This window comes from Xyrauchen texanus, chromosome 9, assembly GCF_025860055.1.
Source record: "Xyrauchen texanus isolate HMW12.3.18 chromosome 9, RBS_HiC_50CHRs, whole genome shotgun sequence".
NCBI classification, from domain to species: Eukaryota; Metazoa; Chordata; class Actinopteri; order Cypriniformes; family Catostomidae; genus Xyrauchen; species Xyrauchen texanus.
The window spans coordinates 28,296,173-28,313,378 of record NC_068284.1 but is presented as its reverse complement, the minus strand read 5'-3'; the positions used below and the strand labels follow the sequence as shown (position 1 = coordinate 28,313,378).

The following is a 17,206-nucleotide window of genomic DNA, read 5'->3' as shown; positions in this document are numbered from 1 at the left end:
ATGCCCTTACTGGCGCAATCCCTGGCTGGGGGAATCCTCACTCACACATACAGGGCAATTTAGAGTCTCCAATTTTCTTAACCTGCATGTTTTTGGACTTGTGGGGGAAACCAGAGCACCTGGAGGAACCCCACACAAACACAGGGAGAACATGCAAACTCCACAAAGAAGGACTCAAACCTGGGGCCTTCTTGCTGTGAGGCAACAGTGCTAACCACTGAGCCACCATGCTGCCCTTATAATTTTGTTGTCAATATTCTTCAACAAAAAACTCCCTCTTCATATTGGCAAACAACCTAATATTGTATGGCGCAAATAACAACTGCACAAACAATGCCTTGATGTAGGCTGCTTAAAAAAATAGCCTTGTTCATGTTCAATCGTTCATGTCTGTGATATGTTCTGGAATTAATGTGGGCTGCACGTTCCCGTGCAGGTAAAGGTAATAGTGTCTTTTACCAATCAAACGCTCTGTAAAAATAACCCCTGTTAGTCTTATCCCATGCGAATTGATATGTTGGTAAGCCAGTGAATCTGCACTGTCCAATCTGTGAACCTTTTAACTCATTGTTTCTAAAGTTCACCAAGTGTCTGAAGTGTATGTTGGTCATTGAGAAGACACCAGAAAATGTAATGAAAATGTAAGCAGCCCTTCAAAACTTTATCTAACGGTGGCTGCTGAGAAACAAACAAACACGATTTATTTTGTTTAGGAAAATTAGAAAAGGGCACAAGTGCTAATTTTATGATTTGAGCAGAGGGAATGGGAAAAATTGTGTTGAACCCAGCATTTCACAACATATTTTCCAGAGGGACAAATAAAATTACATAATGTGAAAAGATTATCTAGATTTTTAATTCAAGACTGTACTCTAGGATCACTGGCTTGCTAATGTATCCTGTTATATTTTGCCAGATATTCAAGTCAGTTCCCTTTACAAAAGGCTTCACTACGATGTTGCGCTGCTAAGCGCTACGGGGGAACAGCTTTAGCTGTGAGCCGAGCTGAATAAATGTGTGGAACACGTCAATGAACATTGACCAGAATTTATAGCCTCGGCTGATGTAATCATTAGATGCACCTGAGGCCAGGCTATAAATGGATACGTCACCAGGTGTCATCAGAAACTCTTTTTTCAGAGCGATTCTGTTTCTGTGTGTTTCACACACCCTGTCAAAACTTTCTTTCCTCTGTTAGGAGATAGATTCAGTTAGGCAGTGTGCAGTAAACGTTGTTCTATTTTTCTCTTCTGTTTAGAAAATATTATATATATATATATATATATATATATATATATATATATATATATATATAAAAAAAAAAAAAAGAAAGAGAGAATGACTGAAAGCAAACGGTGCGTGTTCCCCTCTTCTTGCTCTATAGCTGAAGACGGCACACATCAGTTTTTGCTGTTTGTTTGGGGGTAGAGCACGCTGCTCTCGCGTTGCAGCAGGGTGTGCTCGCCTCGCTTGCTTCCGGGAGTCAGCACTCACGAAAAGATCATTCGTGGGGCTCGTGCATGGATTTGGCTGAGGAGCAAGAGACGGGTTGATCCCTTTCTCTCACTCTCTCCCCAAACCCAGCTGGTCCTTCACATGATCTCGAAGCGCGTTCCGACGCTTCTTCGGATCATGAGGTGGATCGCTATTCTCTTCCCGCCTCCGAGCTTTCCCTCCGCGATAAAAAATCTACGGAGGAATTGGTCGATGTTGTTACTCGTGCAGTTGCCAGATTGGACTGGCCACGCGAAAAAGAGACCCCCAAACGCTCCAATTAGGGGATAGATTTTATCTTCCAGTCTAAGAAAGGGATCGTCTCATGGGTCCCTTCCCTTTCTTTGATAACCTCCTTGAAGAGCTTTTTCGCTCATGGAGAACCCCTAAAAAAAAAAAAAATAATAAATAAATAAAATATATATATATATATATTTTCTTCCCATGTTCACATACCCTCGACGTCATTATATTCGACTATCGTGGGTGCTGAGGCACGGGGGTATTCAGTGATGCCGCCGGTCGAAGAGACGCTTGCGGGCTATCTCTCGCCGGGCTCGACATCGCCACTTAAGAAGCCCTCTCTCCCCTCAAAGCCTTATAGGACAACCTCCACTTTAGTGGGAAGGGCTTATCAAGCAGCAGGTCAGGCTGGTGCTGCTCTGCACACTATGCTGTTTTTCAGGCATACCAGGCTGACCTCCTGGACGACCTGAGTGTGGGTTCTGCGCTTGACAAGCAAGCCTCAGACCCACCTCAGTCCTGACTGAAGGGAGGCTCAAAAGCAAAGCGTGGCGAGTCGTGCTCCTCCTCCCAGGGATTGGGGACAGTCTCGCCACCCTTGCCAGCCCTCAGGACTATAAATTCTAGTAAGAGAAGACCCTGACGGTCTTGCGCCTAGATTAGGGGGTAGCTTCCCTCGGGACGGGGCGCATGCTTCACTTCACCCCTCCCGGTACCCCCTCGAAGCCCCTCCATTCCCGCCACCTCTTGGTGTTTCGGGTTGCAGAGGCTTCCGTCAAAATTGGGTGTTTTCGCTGTTCCTGCATTTTATTCAGGACGCGAAACACCCGACAACCCCTCAACAGGAAGTGTTAAAATATAATACCCATCTCAGAGATCCTGGCAGCGTGGAAACTTCTGCCGGATATATCCTTTTCTGTGGGTCTTATAAGGGCGTCAGGATTTAATTCTCTCGCCGCTTTTCCGTGTTTCAACGGCGTGTTCTCACTACCGTAAACCGGATTTCTCAATCTCCTGGTTAAAGGGGCCATGGTATGTGTTCCCCTTCCAGAGAGAGAGTTAGGTTATTACACTAAATACTTCCCATTTCCCATGGAGGGTGAGGGGTGGCGTCTGGCTTAGATCTTAAGCTTGAACTACCCGTGGGTGTTCAAGTCCAAGATGATGCCTGTCAAGACGGTCGTGTCTCAAGCCCTACAACTCGTTTGGCTGGTCACCATCAATCTTATGACGCACTTCTATGCTTCATTTAGAAGTTCTGCCACAACATGGAAAGTTCCTGAGGTTCACTTCCGGGGGCGAAGTCTTCCAGGGTCAGGTTCTTTCACCCAGCCTAGCCCTTTTTACCCACACATTCACAATGCATGATGTAGCGCTGGCTCCTTGTGACTCCGGGGCATCTGCATTCTGAATTACGTAGACGACTGGCTGATCCTAGCGCAGTTCCAGGAACTGGCAGTTCAGCACAGGGACATCGTCTTAGCTCATCTGTTTCTCTGGGGTTGAGGCTGAACGCCAAGAAAAGCGTCCTCTCTCCCACTCAGAACACTGTCTATCGGGGCATCGTATGGAGTTCAATCACTATGCAGGCACAACTGTCTCCCGCTAGGATTGAGTCCATTCAGATCACCCTGAGCAAAGTCAGGCTAGGTTGCACTGTTATCATTATCAACGATTTCCAGGTCTCAGGGCGAACGCGTCCACAGTGACCCCTCTGGACCTTCTGCTCATGAGACCGTTTTTGTTGTGGCCAAAAGCCAGGGGATTTCTTCCAAGGGCCAAAACCCCTGGGCTAAATAGGGTTACGCGCCTCAGGCTTCGTTCCCTTTCTATGTGGTTCAGACCCCGGTTTTCTGCCTTGGGTCCCACTCTAGGTGCGTCTTGTTGTCGCAGACTGCTAACGACAGACGCCTCCCTGACGGGCGGGGTAGCGGCCTTAAGTGGTCGTCCAGCTTAAGGGGATAGGAGGGTCGTCAGCTCGGTTGTCACAGTCACTGTCTCGGGTTGATGGCTGTATTTCTGGCCCTGAAATACCTCCTCCTGAGGCTGCCATGTCTTGGTGCGGGTGGACAATACAGCGGTAGCCTCTTACATAAATCATCAAGGAGACCCACGTTCTTGTCAGCTGTATTTCTGACACGTCGGATTCTCCTTTGGGCCCAGGGCAAGCTCCTGTCACTCAGGGCAATTTACATCCCTGGACGCCTAAATGTGAGAGCAGATTTGCTGTCCAGACAGAACATACCGAGGGGCGAGTGGAAACTCCACCCCGGGATAGTACAACAAATTTGGGAGAGATTTTACAGAGCAGAAGTGGACCTCTTCGCCTCTCAAGAGACTGCGCAATGTCCCCTCTACTTCTCTCAGTCACCCAGCCCCCCTGGGTCTAGACGCGATGGCGCATACATGGCCCAGAATGTGTCGGTATGCTTTTCCCCCGGTTTCTCTGTTCCCGGGAGTCTTAGCCAGAGTTCGCCAGCAAGGGTCTTGCCTCTTACTGATAGCGCCTCACTGGCCGAACAGGATTTGGTTCTCAGAAATTATATCTCTCCTCGACGGCTCGCCTTGGGCGATTCCGGACAGGAGGGATCTTCTGTCTCAGGCACAGGGGACGATATTTCATCCCTGTCCCGAATTGTGAAACCTTTCATGTCTGGCCCCTAAGGGTACCAAATGAGGTTCACGGGGTTTTCTCTTGAGATTATCGAGACCATTTCAAGTGCTAGGGCTCCCTCCACTTGGAACTGATCTGGGTAGATTTTACAGGGCAGAAGAGGACCTCTTCGCCTCTGTTGATAGCGCAATGTCTCCTCTACTTCTCCCCGAGTCGCCCAGTCCCCCCTCCCCCTCCCCCTTGGGCGGGGCTGAACGTAGTAACGCAAATGCACCTGCATGCGTTTCCTTCTACTAAAGTTCTTATTACAGAACCAGCTAACTGCCAGTTTGTTTCAGTTCTGGATTTTCTGTAGAAAGAACTGTCAGCGGGCACTTGCCTCGCCACTGCCAGGTTCTATGTGGCCACTGCGGTTTGCCACGGCTTGGTGGGCGGGGTGCCCTCAAAGAGGCATCCTCATTATTGCCCGGGCCTAGGAGGCGCGCGGTCAAGCTTCGCCAGTAGGTTTCAGGGCGCACTCTACCAGAGGGCTCTCCTCCTCTAAAACCTTGGCTAGAGGTCTCCCTCTGCAGCAAGTTTGTGATACGGCAGGTTGTCCTCTCCGCACACATTCATTGGATTTTTATAGTTTGGATGTTTTGCCACTCCGGGCTCTTATGCCCTTGAGTCGACATCTCAAGCTCATGTCTGGACAAGTTTGTGATGCGGCAGGCTGGTCCTCTCCGCTCACATTCATCAGTTTTTATGACAAGTTTGTGTTGCGATAGAGTTCTCTTCGCACACATTCATCGAACTTTATGGGTTAGATGCTTTGCTACTCCGGACTCTTATGTCCTTGAGTCGACATCTCAGCCCATGCCTAAACAAGTTTGTGATGCGGCAGGTTGTCCCCTCCGCACACATTCATTGCACCTTTTTAGTTTGGATGTTCTGCACTCCGGGCTCTTATGCCCTTGAGTCGACATCTCAGCTCATACCTGAACAAGTTTGTGATGCGGCAGGCTGGCCCTCTCCGCTCACATTCATCAGTTTTTATGACAGGTTTGTGGTGCGACAGGGTTCTCTTCGCACATATTCATCGAACTTTATGGGTTAGATGCTTTGCTACTCCGGGCTCTTATGCCCTTGAGTCGACATCTCAGCTCATGCCTGAACAAGTTTGTGATGCGGCAGGCTTGTCCTCTCCGCTCACATTCATCAGTTTTATGACAAGTTTGTGTTGCGATAGGGTTCTCTTCGCACACATTCATCGAACTTTATGGGCTAGATGCTTTGCTACTCCGGGCTCTTATGCCCTTGAGTCGGCATCTCAGCCCATGCCTAAACAAGTGTGTGATGCGGCAGGTTGTCCTCTCCGCACACATTCATTGGACTTTTTAGTTTGGATGTTCTGCACTCCGGGCTCTTATGCCCTTGAGTCGACATCTCAAGCTCATACCTGAACAAGTTTGTGATGCGGCAGGCTGGTCCTCTCCGCTCACATTCATCAGTTTTTATGACAAGTTTGTGGTGCGACAGGGTTCTCTTCGCACACATTCATCAAGCTTTATGGGTTAGATGCTTTGCTACTCCGGGCTCTTATGCCCTTGAGTCGACAACTCAGCTCATGCCTGAACAGGTTTGTGATGCGGCAGGCTGGTCCTCTCCGCTCACATTCATCAGTTTTTATGACAAGTTTGTGTTGCGACAGGGTTCTCTTCGCACACATTCATCGAACTTTATGGGTTAGATGCTTTGCTACTCCGGGCTCTTATGCCCTTGAGTCGACATCTCAGCTCATGCCTGAACAAGTTTGTGATGCGGCAGGCTGGTCCTCTCCGCACACATTCATCAAAATTCAATGGTTTAGATGTTTATGCTACTCCGGGCTCTTATGCCCTTGAGTCGACATCTGAAGCTCATGTCTGAGACCTCTCGCGTTTTTGTGAGTACACTGCACAACCGTAGGGGTCCGGACAGCCGCAAGTGCGGCGGCGTGGGTATTGCGTTCCCCGTAGCGCTTAGCAGCGCAACATCGTAGTGAAGCCTTTTGTAAAGGGAACGTCTCGGGTTACATGTATAACCCTTGTTCCCTGAAAAAGGCGGAACGAGATGTTGCGCTGCTTTGCCGCACTGGGGCGTCCCAGGACTGCTCTTCAAAAAGAAGTATCTGACGACACCTGGTGACGTATCCATTTATAGCCTGGCCTCAGGTGCATCTAATGATTACATCAGCCGAGGCTATAAATTCCGGTCAATGTTCATTGACGTGTTCCACACATTTATTCAGCTCGGCTCACAGCTAAAGCTGTTCCCCCGTAGCACTTAGCAGCGCAACATCTCGTTCCGCCTTTTTCAGGGAACAAGGGTTACACATGTAACCCGAGATGTTTCTTCTAATAATCCCAGATACATATGTAAAAAATTTGAATACTTTATATTTAGTCAGCACAGCTAAATAGCATACATTTTCTGATGGGTCAGATACGCATGACAGCAGTGTGTAAATGCAGTCAGCACTCTTATCTCTGTGATTTATACAGACATCGCTTATCCCATGCGAATTGACGGCAAACCTTACAGTCGTCCGCGGTAGCCTAATAAAATTATTTTTGCTTTACAAATGTATGTCCGGGAAACTAATCTGTGTTTTAAACTGCATCTGCGCTCTCACCTCACTGTAGTCTGTTGTTGGAACAGCTTATCACACCGAGTTTAAAAGCTGCCTTATCTGTGATAATCCATGTGTTTAAAATCTGGGACCTAATATAATACAGCCACCAACACCAGATATTTGTCAGTGTAGAAGCACACACATAGCGTATTAATGTGGCCACACACACAGTGTAGCGCATTCTGTTTGGATCGGAAAGTGAATGCCTTGAGAGTGTTCGGAGCGGAGCTGAGCGCTGTCTTGTGAAACATGCTCCTCGCTCCAGTGAAATTTTGATCGCTTCCTCTACGCTCCCCTATGCTCCGCTCACATGCTCTGGTTTTAGTATAATAAAACTACGCTATTTGTAAGGGAGTTTCCAGGAAAGGGTCATTTAGTGGCAGTCAGGGCTGCAGAGGTGTCATGGGCTTAAGTTTATGCTGTTATGATTTGTAAAAAGAGTATTTTACTTATATGCCATTCATAGTAATACACAAAAAAAAAGTGTTTGAAGTCACAGAGCAGCTATAGAATACTTGTGACACACCAGCCATTGCCTTCATATCCACTGTCACAGTTTTGCTTTAAAAAAGGCAGCCTCGAATCAGCACTTTGAGTGGGCCTCTCTCATCACAGGCCGTTCTCTCTCTCTCACAGGGAATTAAATATATTCCTAACTGAGAACTTAGATCTCTTATTTGCAGTGTATCATATCTCAGGAAGAGCTCAAAAGCCCAAATAGTATAATTTCTGCTTTTCTCATATCCTTGGTAAACAGACTTTTTAAAGCCTAGGTGCACTGCTATCATAATGGCCCAATGGCAAAGTGGCTGCAAAACAACCATTCTTTAATCTTGTATTGAGAGAGAGATTTGGGCCAGTAGATGGAACTGTCAATTGTCATGCTTGCCTGTACTATGTCTTAAATGTGTTTATTTATTTATTATTTGTAATTTTCTCCAAATTTGGAATTCCCAATGCCCAATTCCCAATTTAGTCACACGCTCTAAGTTCTTGTGGTGGTGTAGTGCCTCAATCTGGGTGGCGGAGGATCTCAGTTGCTTCCAAGTCTGAGACCATCAGTCCGTGCATTTTAGCACGTGGCTAGCGCATGTGGAACTCACCACGTGCCCCACTGAGAGTGAGAACCACATTATGGTAACCATGAGGAGGTTAACCCAACGTGACACTACCCACACTAGCAACTGGGCAAATTGGTTGCTTAGGAAGCCTGACTGTAATCACTCAGCATGCCCTGGATTCAAACTTGCTAACCAAGGCCCCCTCTGTGATGTATTAAACATTGTCGCTGTGGGTTCTGCTGATGTGTATATGTTACCAAGTTGTCTAGCTGGCTAACATAGAAGATGTTCTGTCAAAATTGTGATAATGATTTGTGATAGTCTTGGAAGCATCAGCTTGATGGGTTGAAAATTATACTGAACTACTGAAAAAATCCTTATTGATGAGCCCTGTTCTAACTAAAATGTTTAATTAATGATAAGTTTTTCTCAGTATCATGTATCTCCCATAAAGTACCAGGACTAACCAGGACTATTTTAGTCACACTCATCTAGAGTTTAATGATGAGTGGCCTGTCTCTTTATGTACGAGTGCCTTTACTCTGCACTCATTAATACAATCAAGTGAATCCCTTTCACATGCTCTGTCAGACAGCACGTCCTGTACACTGCAGAATATCTGTACTTCTACACTAAAGAGAGGGGAAAATACGAGAAGTTAGCCAAACCCCCTCCATCAAGAGCATGTGAAAATCACCAGTTTGTTTGATATGCGTAATTTCAGCTCTGTATTTGCTTGTGATAGTCATCTCTTGATACACAGAGTTATATTAAGGCTACATTGTACATAAAAACATAAATTAAATGTATTTAGCCTAAAATATTAGACAACCTCTGTTTCTTTGTGGCATTTTTCTGTCTGTCAATTGGTAGGTACTCATTGATTCCCAGCAGTTAGGGGCTGGAGTTCTTCTCTCCGTCCTGTTCTCACTCTTTTCACATACATTAGCAGTGAACAAGAGCTGCTCTCTGCTTTGTTTTGGCTTTTCATAGCACACTTTACCTCTCACACAAAAATATCTTTCTTTTTCCAATTACAATCCAAGGCAAACAGATACAAGAAGTATTTTGTGTACTGCATTCTTGTCAGATTGGTTTTGTTATGCAGGTTTCATACATTGAGAAGATACAATTTTAAATAAATAAAAGGGCTTTAGTCATTTGATTAAGTTTAGGCATAGCATCTTCATGAATTCTCATCAGCTACAGTATATATATAAACACATACAGTATATGCTGATTGGTCAAAACAGCGTTCCAGCTGTGCTAACACTGCTACATGATATAGGGTCAACTGTGACGCAAAACAACTGTTTATCTAGCTACTGTATAACTGCACCGCATCCATAATGGCCAACTATTATGCTACAGTCACACTAGACATTGAGAAATTGCATAGAAAACACATTGGAAACCGCAGCAGACAGGATATGATGTGATGCTCAAGGGCTTCTGGTTTTTATAAATAATAAATAGCAAATATTTTTTTATTCATAAAATTAATAGACCATCTACTCACTTTCCTGCAACAATAAAAACATTCAGCTTTTCAACGTGTTCTTTTTATTGATCTAAGAGGTCAGTATATGACGTTCGATCTTCTATTGGTCACACTTCTTCTCATCATACAAATTCACAGGGCAGAGTTCACCACACTTGAACGTTTGTGCACAGCAGAATTTCTTTGCATGATTTTGTGTTTATGGTCTCACACATTTAGATGCATATGTATAGAATTGAATGGAGTGGGAAGTGTAGTGTAACAGCGCTTTTACCTTAGCATTAGTTATATTTCATTCTGTTCTCTGTTTAACATTCGAAAGCACTACAGGTGTCTGCATTGCAACACACAACAATGCTGTAGCCTGGCTTTTTTTTTTATTTTACTGTAAACAAGTAGTTCTCAACCTTTTTGACTCCAAGGCCCCTCCCCGGGTCTGAGAAAACCAAGGCCCTGCATGGTGTCTTTTAGATATTTATATTAAAATATATATCTACAGTATTATAAGATTAAAGTAAATAGATTTAAATAATTATGGTAATCATGATACCAGAAATGCCTAAAATTGTATATTCTTCATAAAAAGAAAGCTGTAGAAGGGAAATATTATTTTTTCCCCAGGAAGTTAAATTATAATAATTATATAAATGTATTCGTAATAATTTTAAGAGATCTGGAGGCCTCCCTGGAAGTGTGCTGATGCCCCCCAGTGGGTCCCGACCCCCTGTTTGAGAACCTTTGCTGTTAACAACAACAAAAATAAATGAATCTGAAGTGTTTGTAAAGCTAAATTTACAGTAATTATCGTTGAAGCTCAAAAGTAAGAAATATCACCTAGAAGCTAAACACACTGATGGTACTACTAAAAATTAAACTGGTGTTACTCTTAGGTGAGATTACCATAAATGGAGAGTTCTCCTTAGTTTATAGTTTAATTACAATTTTAATAAATTTAGCAGTGTAACTGCTGCCCTGACGCGATGCAACAAGTTTCCAGCAACAAGCAATTTGTCTGTCCACACCGAATGTGAAAGTGCTGCACAATGTAACACAGTCACAGCCAATCAGCAGATATTTGCTGCTTAACGTACAGGTACAGTTTTGTACCAAAACAATTAACAGTGGGCGGGGCTAACCAATGCAATGCTGCAGAAATAGAAACCAAGCCCTGTCACTCATCACTTGCTGTGACTGGTTAGGACAACTACTCAAATCTACATAAAAGAGAAAGTGTGGTACCTTGTGGCTTGTGGTTTTAGAACATCGCGTCAAGCTAGGACACAGTGTTAGAATTGCATTTGTTTGCAATTTACTTTCCTTTGTTTATTGTTTGCAAACCAAGAAAATCTTTTAATGTGACCTTTTTAGCGGAGCTGTAGGAACATAAATTTAGTCAGAGTGGAAGTAAATATTACTTAAATTAAAGCACTAATTGTCATAATGGTCTAAATCACATTGCTCCAAGTGTTCTAATATGGAAATGAAGCACATAAAGAACAGTGATTAACTTCTGACCACACAATGACCCACAGCTGTGATTGCCTCATCTGTCATGTCATTATTCTCAAGTTAATTATCTTGGGAGAGAAAAATATCTGCATCCTAAAAGGCTTTAATGATCCCCATGAAGACAGACTCATTCTGCGCTATCAACTTGATACTATCTGGCCGTGCTTTTTCAAGAGGGATGTCACAACTGTCAGTGTTATGCAATATTGGAAATTGAACCACATTTTCCAGCCAATGGGAACAATTTGTCTTTTTCTTTATTTATGATATGCATTCTCATAATCATACCTCAATATTGAATCTCTGTTTATCTAACTTGGAGCACATTTGAAATATCTTGCCAGTAATTGTCTTTTATTGAGAGCTATTAGGAATGAAAACAGTTAATGCTTGTTTGAAAGCAGGTTGACTCACTCATTAAAACGGGGGTTCGGTAATATTGCCTCTTGGCTCATCCCTGTTGCTCACTCTCTGGGAGCCTGTCTCTGTCTAGGCATTGTTCACAGAAGAATATGTGATGAATGGGTTTTAGGAGGACAACACCATGGCCCTATTAACATGGGGTGTTTTTTTTCTTCCGTGATTCGTCACCCCCCACACAAACACAGACAGCTTCACAAAATGAATCCTTACACACTCGCTGGAGGAAAATCAATAGAGTGATTTAGCAGCTGCTGTAAGGCTCCAAGGACAATGGGTGAGTGTTTAGCCTTCTAATAGTGTTTTTGGTGAGGGAAGGTGTTGTTTACCGTGTGCTGGCAAACAATGATTAGGGGTCTAGGCCTCAACGTTCCTCCTCAAACCTTAATTTCCAACTAATCCATATCCATCATTGCCACTGTTTGTGTGTTCTAAACAGAGAATATACTTAATTGACCTGTGAATTGTGTGATTCAGAAAGTGTAAAAATAGCTTTATGAACTTGATGGTTAAACAGTTATATTAACCGTTAAGTGAAACCCAAGTATTTGGTAATTGTTTGGTGTATGCGGAAACCCCCTTCTATCTTGTCGATTTGACTATTTCACCTCCATCCATTATTAAAAGGTGCATAAAATCAGTCTGTGACAAGGAGGAGGAGGGCATGGCCGGGCTGTGAGGGTGCACGCCTGGCACTGAGTTGCCCCAATCAGCGGGAGATAAGGCGGAGCCGGGGATGCCAGAGAGAGAGAGCGACATGCACGCAGCAGCGTTGTGTGTGTGTGTGTCTGCTTGTCAGTGTGAAGCAGTGTCTTATTGTGTGTCACTGAAGAATTCAGCAATAAATGTCTTTGTGTAGTGTTCATCCCGGTCCCAGCTTCCTCCTTTCCACACAACAGCGAATCTTGTTACATTGGTGTTGAAACCTGGGAAGGAGGAAGGATGCGCTGTCATGGAGTCCTCGCCACTGCCATCCGCCAGGAGGTAGTGCAGCTGGCTGAGGACCATGTGACAGCATGTTCGGGGGCCTGCGAACCAGAGTGTTATTATTTTCTCTCTCTCTCTCTCTCTCGTTCTCTCTCTCTCGCTCTCTCTCTCTCTTTCAGACTCTCCCGCTCTCTTTCTCTATCCCCTCTCCCTCCCTTCCAGGAGTAGGCCTGTCCGGTTGGTTCCCCGGCCTGAATCGGCATTGGATGTATGTGATGAGGAGGAGGGCATGAGGGTGCACGCCTGACACTGAGTTGCCCCAATCAGCGAGGGATAGAGATAAGGATGAGCCAGGAACGCCAGAGAGAGATAGAGGGACGCACACAGCAGTGTGTGTGTGTCTCTCTCTCTTTCTCTCTCTCTCTCTGGTGTCCCTCGGCACCTCCTTATCTCTTTCTCCCACTGATTGGGGCAAGTCAGCACCAGGCATGCGCTGTTATGGCCCGGCCACACCCTCCTACTCGTCACACAAGCATATAGTCCTGCAATGTGTTTTGACAAACATTTTAGTAGTCTGAGGCCCCTTTCTGTTCTAGCATAGCAATGCCCCTTTGCACAAAGTGAGGTCCATAAATAATGGTTTATGAATTTGTGGGGTGTCTGGTGTGGGGAACTTGACAGACTTGCACAAAACCCAGACATGGAACACCTTTAGGATGCTTTGGAAACCAGACTGTGAGACATGCCCAATTGTCCAACATTAGTGCCTAGATGCTCTTTTGTCTGAATCCCCACAGCCATATTCCAACCTTTAAAGCCTTTCCGAAAGAGTGTAAACTGTTATAGCAGCACAGCGAGGACTTACTTTTGAAATTAAATGTTCAACAAGCACATGTGGGTGTCCACACACTTTTGACCATTTAGTGTACATGTGATTGGTATACTAGCAAGTAGTTACAGGGTTATCTGTTTAGTATTGAAGCATCAGGTAGCCTGAATTATAGGTGAACAATTGTGCTTTACACAATTAATCATTTGTGTTGGCAATGCATTAAATCAATACTAATTCTATCCTTTATCTTACAGTTCTGCCGATGAGAAGTTTCGCTGGAACAACCAAGGTAATTTAAATATTCTCTTGCTAAGTTTTTATAACCACATTTTATATCTTTGTTTTTAAAAGTTAGTGCACCCTGTAATATTTTGTCAAAAAGATGGGGTACATTTTAAATTCACTTGTTTTATTGAATTTGTATGATTTTATATATATATATGTTTGTTCTAATTTTTAAAAACAAAGATATAAAATGTGGTTATAAAAACTATAAAAAATATATTATATACGTTTGGTTATACCAACAAAATGCATTTTTAGGATTCCAATAGTGTAGAAATAGTTCTTTAAAGGGGACATGACATGAGTAATCACATTTTCCTTGATCTTTTGACATATAAAAGGTCATTGTGCTATAAAAACATATTGTAAGTTTCAGAACTCAAAAGTTCCTTACTTCAAAAAGAGCATTTGTTTAAACCAGGCTGCCCAAAACGACTCATTCTCTACTCCCTCCACATTGTGATGTCACACTGTGGAAGACATTTGGATCTGACTACTTCAACTCCAACACATCAAAGTCTACTTTACCTTTAATCACTTTAGTAGCCCACCCAGTTGCAGTGAGCAGTGAGATGGCATGTAGAGAGAGCAGATCAGTCAAAAGCAGAGAGACAATCATAACAGTGGGCATGTACTGTTAAGTCTTAAAGGAGAACAGCACCAAAACCGAGTGTTTCTAACACAGGGTCAGAATGAAGGTGGAAAATTATCATATTTTACAAAAATATTACAGTTTTTGTGCTATAAACTTCCTAATTTCATAAATCAACCTCAAGAAACATATCAAAATGATAAAAAAGGCATTTCAAGACTCCTTTAAGTGCCTGTATTGACAGATTATTTCAGTTCAAGGTTCTGTGTGATTCATGATTTAAAACTTCAGAAATTGTATGTGGCGAATATTGTATAAAGAGCATCTTCTGCAATGTTTTTTGACAGTTGTCATCATCTAGCATATCCACTTGCAAACCGTGCATGTCAAAAGTGAAAGATGTTGACTATTGATTGTGCTATAGCAGAATGTTGGCCAAAGACAACACTATCTGCCTTCCACAACATAAAACACAGAATAGAAGCTGAGATTGAAGAGCAGGAACAGTGCAGTCTCAGAGTATAAACGATTAATGAACTCATGCCATACTCTTTTAAAAATGATAGACTCTGGATGAAACATCCAGATAAAAACCAGATTAAGCATAATTTCTCATTTAATGCAGAGACAAAATGCCTGGCTACTTCAGATGGAAAATTATTTAGTATATTCTTTGGTGGAGGGTTTTTGACTTGGTTTAAGGTTTTAATTCATGACAGCCTTTGATCAAATTGGTAGCTAACTATTAGTTGAAATCCTGGTAGATGGAGTTTCTCTTCTGTTATCTCATGTCTTTCTTCACAGATGGACAGAAGGATATAGAGGAAGAGCTCACCACAGGTCTGGAACTTGTAGATTCCTGCATCCGATCTCTTCAAGAGTCTGGTATTCTGGATTCACAGGAATTTACTACAGGCGAAAGTATGTACCGGTGTTAAATTACATACATTTGACAGTATTTATATATGGTATATACAACTAAGACTGAAAATAAAAAGATTAAATGATTGAGAGTCAAGGACTGTAATTTACATTCTCTGAGTGTTCTTAGTAAGAATTGAATGTATAACAGCCCTTAATTTGAGCTTGCAGGTGTTTCTCTGCTTTTCTCGCTGTAGAGTGCATCCACGTTGGGTTGGTGTGTCATTTATCTTTGAAATTTATGAGTGAACACTACCTGCTATTGTAAATTTTCGTAGCTTATTACGGGTTATTTTTAACCCTGTTGTTTTTCAAGATTTTGGGGGACAAGTTCAAGAAGGGAACAATGGTTACCATAATGTACATCAAAAGTAATCACATGCATATTCATCCTGCTGAAGGGAACAGGCTTACCTCATCTGAACTTATTAGGTATGTACAGAATACTCAGAGAAGCAGATATGTCAGAAACTTAAAATAAGTTGTAGATTTTGTCATGTTTTCAAATGCTCAGCTTTTCAGTATTTAAATGAGGTTAAGTCACACTGTAAATCAACGTGTCAGTTAACCTAATAATGTTCTTAATGTGGTAACATTCATTTATAATAATATATATATAATAATATAATAACATTCATTTATTGATATTATTATTCATTCTATTTTATACAAAAAATAAAGTAGTTCAGTTTAAAATACCTCCTTAAAGAAATCAAAATGGGACTTTTTGTCTGGCTCTTTGTCTGTCTGTTACCTTTGAGGTGATCTATATACAACAACTGTCTGTACCTTTTTATTATTATTACTACACATACACTACACCTACCTTTCATTCACAATGTGTCAATATCTGACCAATCTGGCCAATACAACATGACATATGACATTTGATATTGCAGCACCTAAGAATGCTCAACTAAACCACAGAGCTGAAAAAAGTTACCTGTTGTTAGCTTAAGCATTATCTAGAACATTAAGTATTAAAAAAAAAACTGCTCAATAAATCATCGTACATGGATACACAAAACATAGACTATATTTTAGTTTGCCATTGTATGTGTTTACTTGGCTCTTGTGGTTCTACTCTCTGTAGGTATAAATAGAATTCTGATCAAATATTTAGCTAGATCTGAAATGCAGGTCATGTAGCATGGAGATAAAATCCCATTCCCCAAACAGATAAGTGACCAGCCACCTGAACATAGATCACCCCTCGCACAAGCACTCTGGATGACAGCAAATGGACTTTTAAAATGTCTGAGATGCCTGGGTTCAGACTGTAGAAGGACCATAAGTCTTATTATGCATTTATGAATCTCTCACTTAGCTCTTACTGTAAATGTGCCTTTTTTTAATCTGATAGTGGGTAAAGTGGTTATAGTAGTAAACTCCAGCCATTTTCAGTAATCGCAGTTGAGCAGTTTCTGATAATACTGGGTCATCTCAAATGACCCATCTGAAATGGCCCAGTTATCATCTTCAGTGGTTTTAAAGTCATTCGGTTACATAGTTGGTCTGCCTTTGTGTGTATGTGTATGAGAGTTTGTAGGTGTTCTGTCTGACTTCAAATTTGTGGCCTGTTTTTTACTGATTGAGACGTGAAACCAAAACACAAAAATTACATTTTTACTTGTCATTAGTTTCCACTGTGAAAGTATGAAAAATTAACAAAAACATTTTTAAACTATCATAATAATTTATATAAAGAAATTGTTTGTTATTTTTAGATACATTAGCTCATTTTTAGTTGGTTCATTAGTAGCTAGGAATACCAGAAAGAAAAATGGCTTCTGCATATGTGTTTCTTTTTTGTCAACACCGTAAACTGTTAAAGGAATATTTCCCCCAAAACCGAACATTCTCTCATCATTTACTCACCCTCATGCATCCCAGATGTGTAAGACTTTCTTTCTTCTGCTGAACAAAACAAAGATTTTTAGAAGACTGTCTCAGTTTTGTAGGTCCTTTCAATACAAGTGAATGGTGACCAGACATTTGAAGCTCCACAAATCACACACAGGAGCATAAAAATAATCTATATGACTCTAGTGGTTTAATATGTCTTTTGAAGCGATGTTATCACTTTGAGTGAGAAACAGCTCAATATATATATATTTTTTACTATAAATCTCCACTTTCAGAATGTGAAAATGT

The 17,206-nt window shown here is 42.3% G+C and overlaps 1 protein-coding gene across 6 annotated transcripts in view; it reads left to right on the top strand.

Annotated features, from left to right (window-relative positions):
- LOC127648753 (catenin delta-2-like) overlaps positions 1 to 17,206 on the top strand; it is a 143,853-nt gene that overhangs the window by 59,490 nt on the left and 67,157 nt on the right. For all 6 annotated transcript variants that reach the window (XM_052133501.1, XM_052133500.1, XM_052133499.1 and 3 more), the window contains 2 exons: positions 13,509 to 13,543; positions 14,936 to 15,052. In XM_052133501.1, coding sequence (XP_051989461.1) covers positions 13,509 to 13,543; positions 14,936 to 15,052 — 152 coding nt within the window. The remainder of the gene's footprint in view (positions 1 to 13,508; positions 13,544 to 14,935; positions 15,053 to 17,206) is intronic.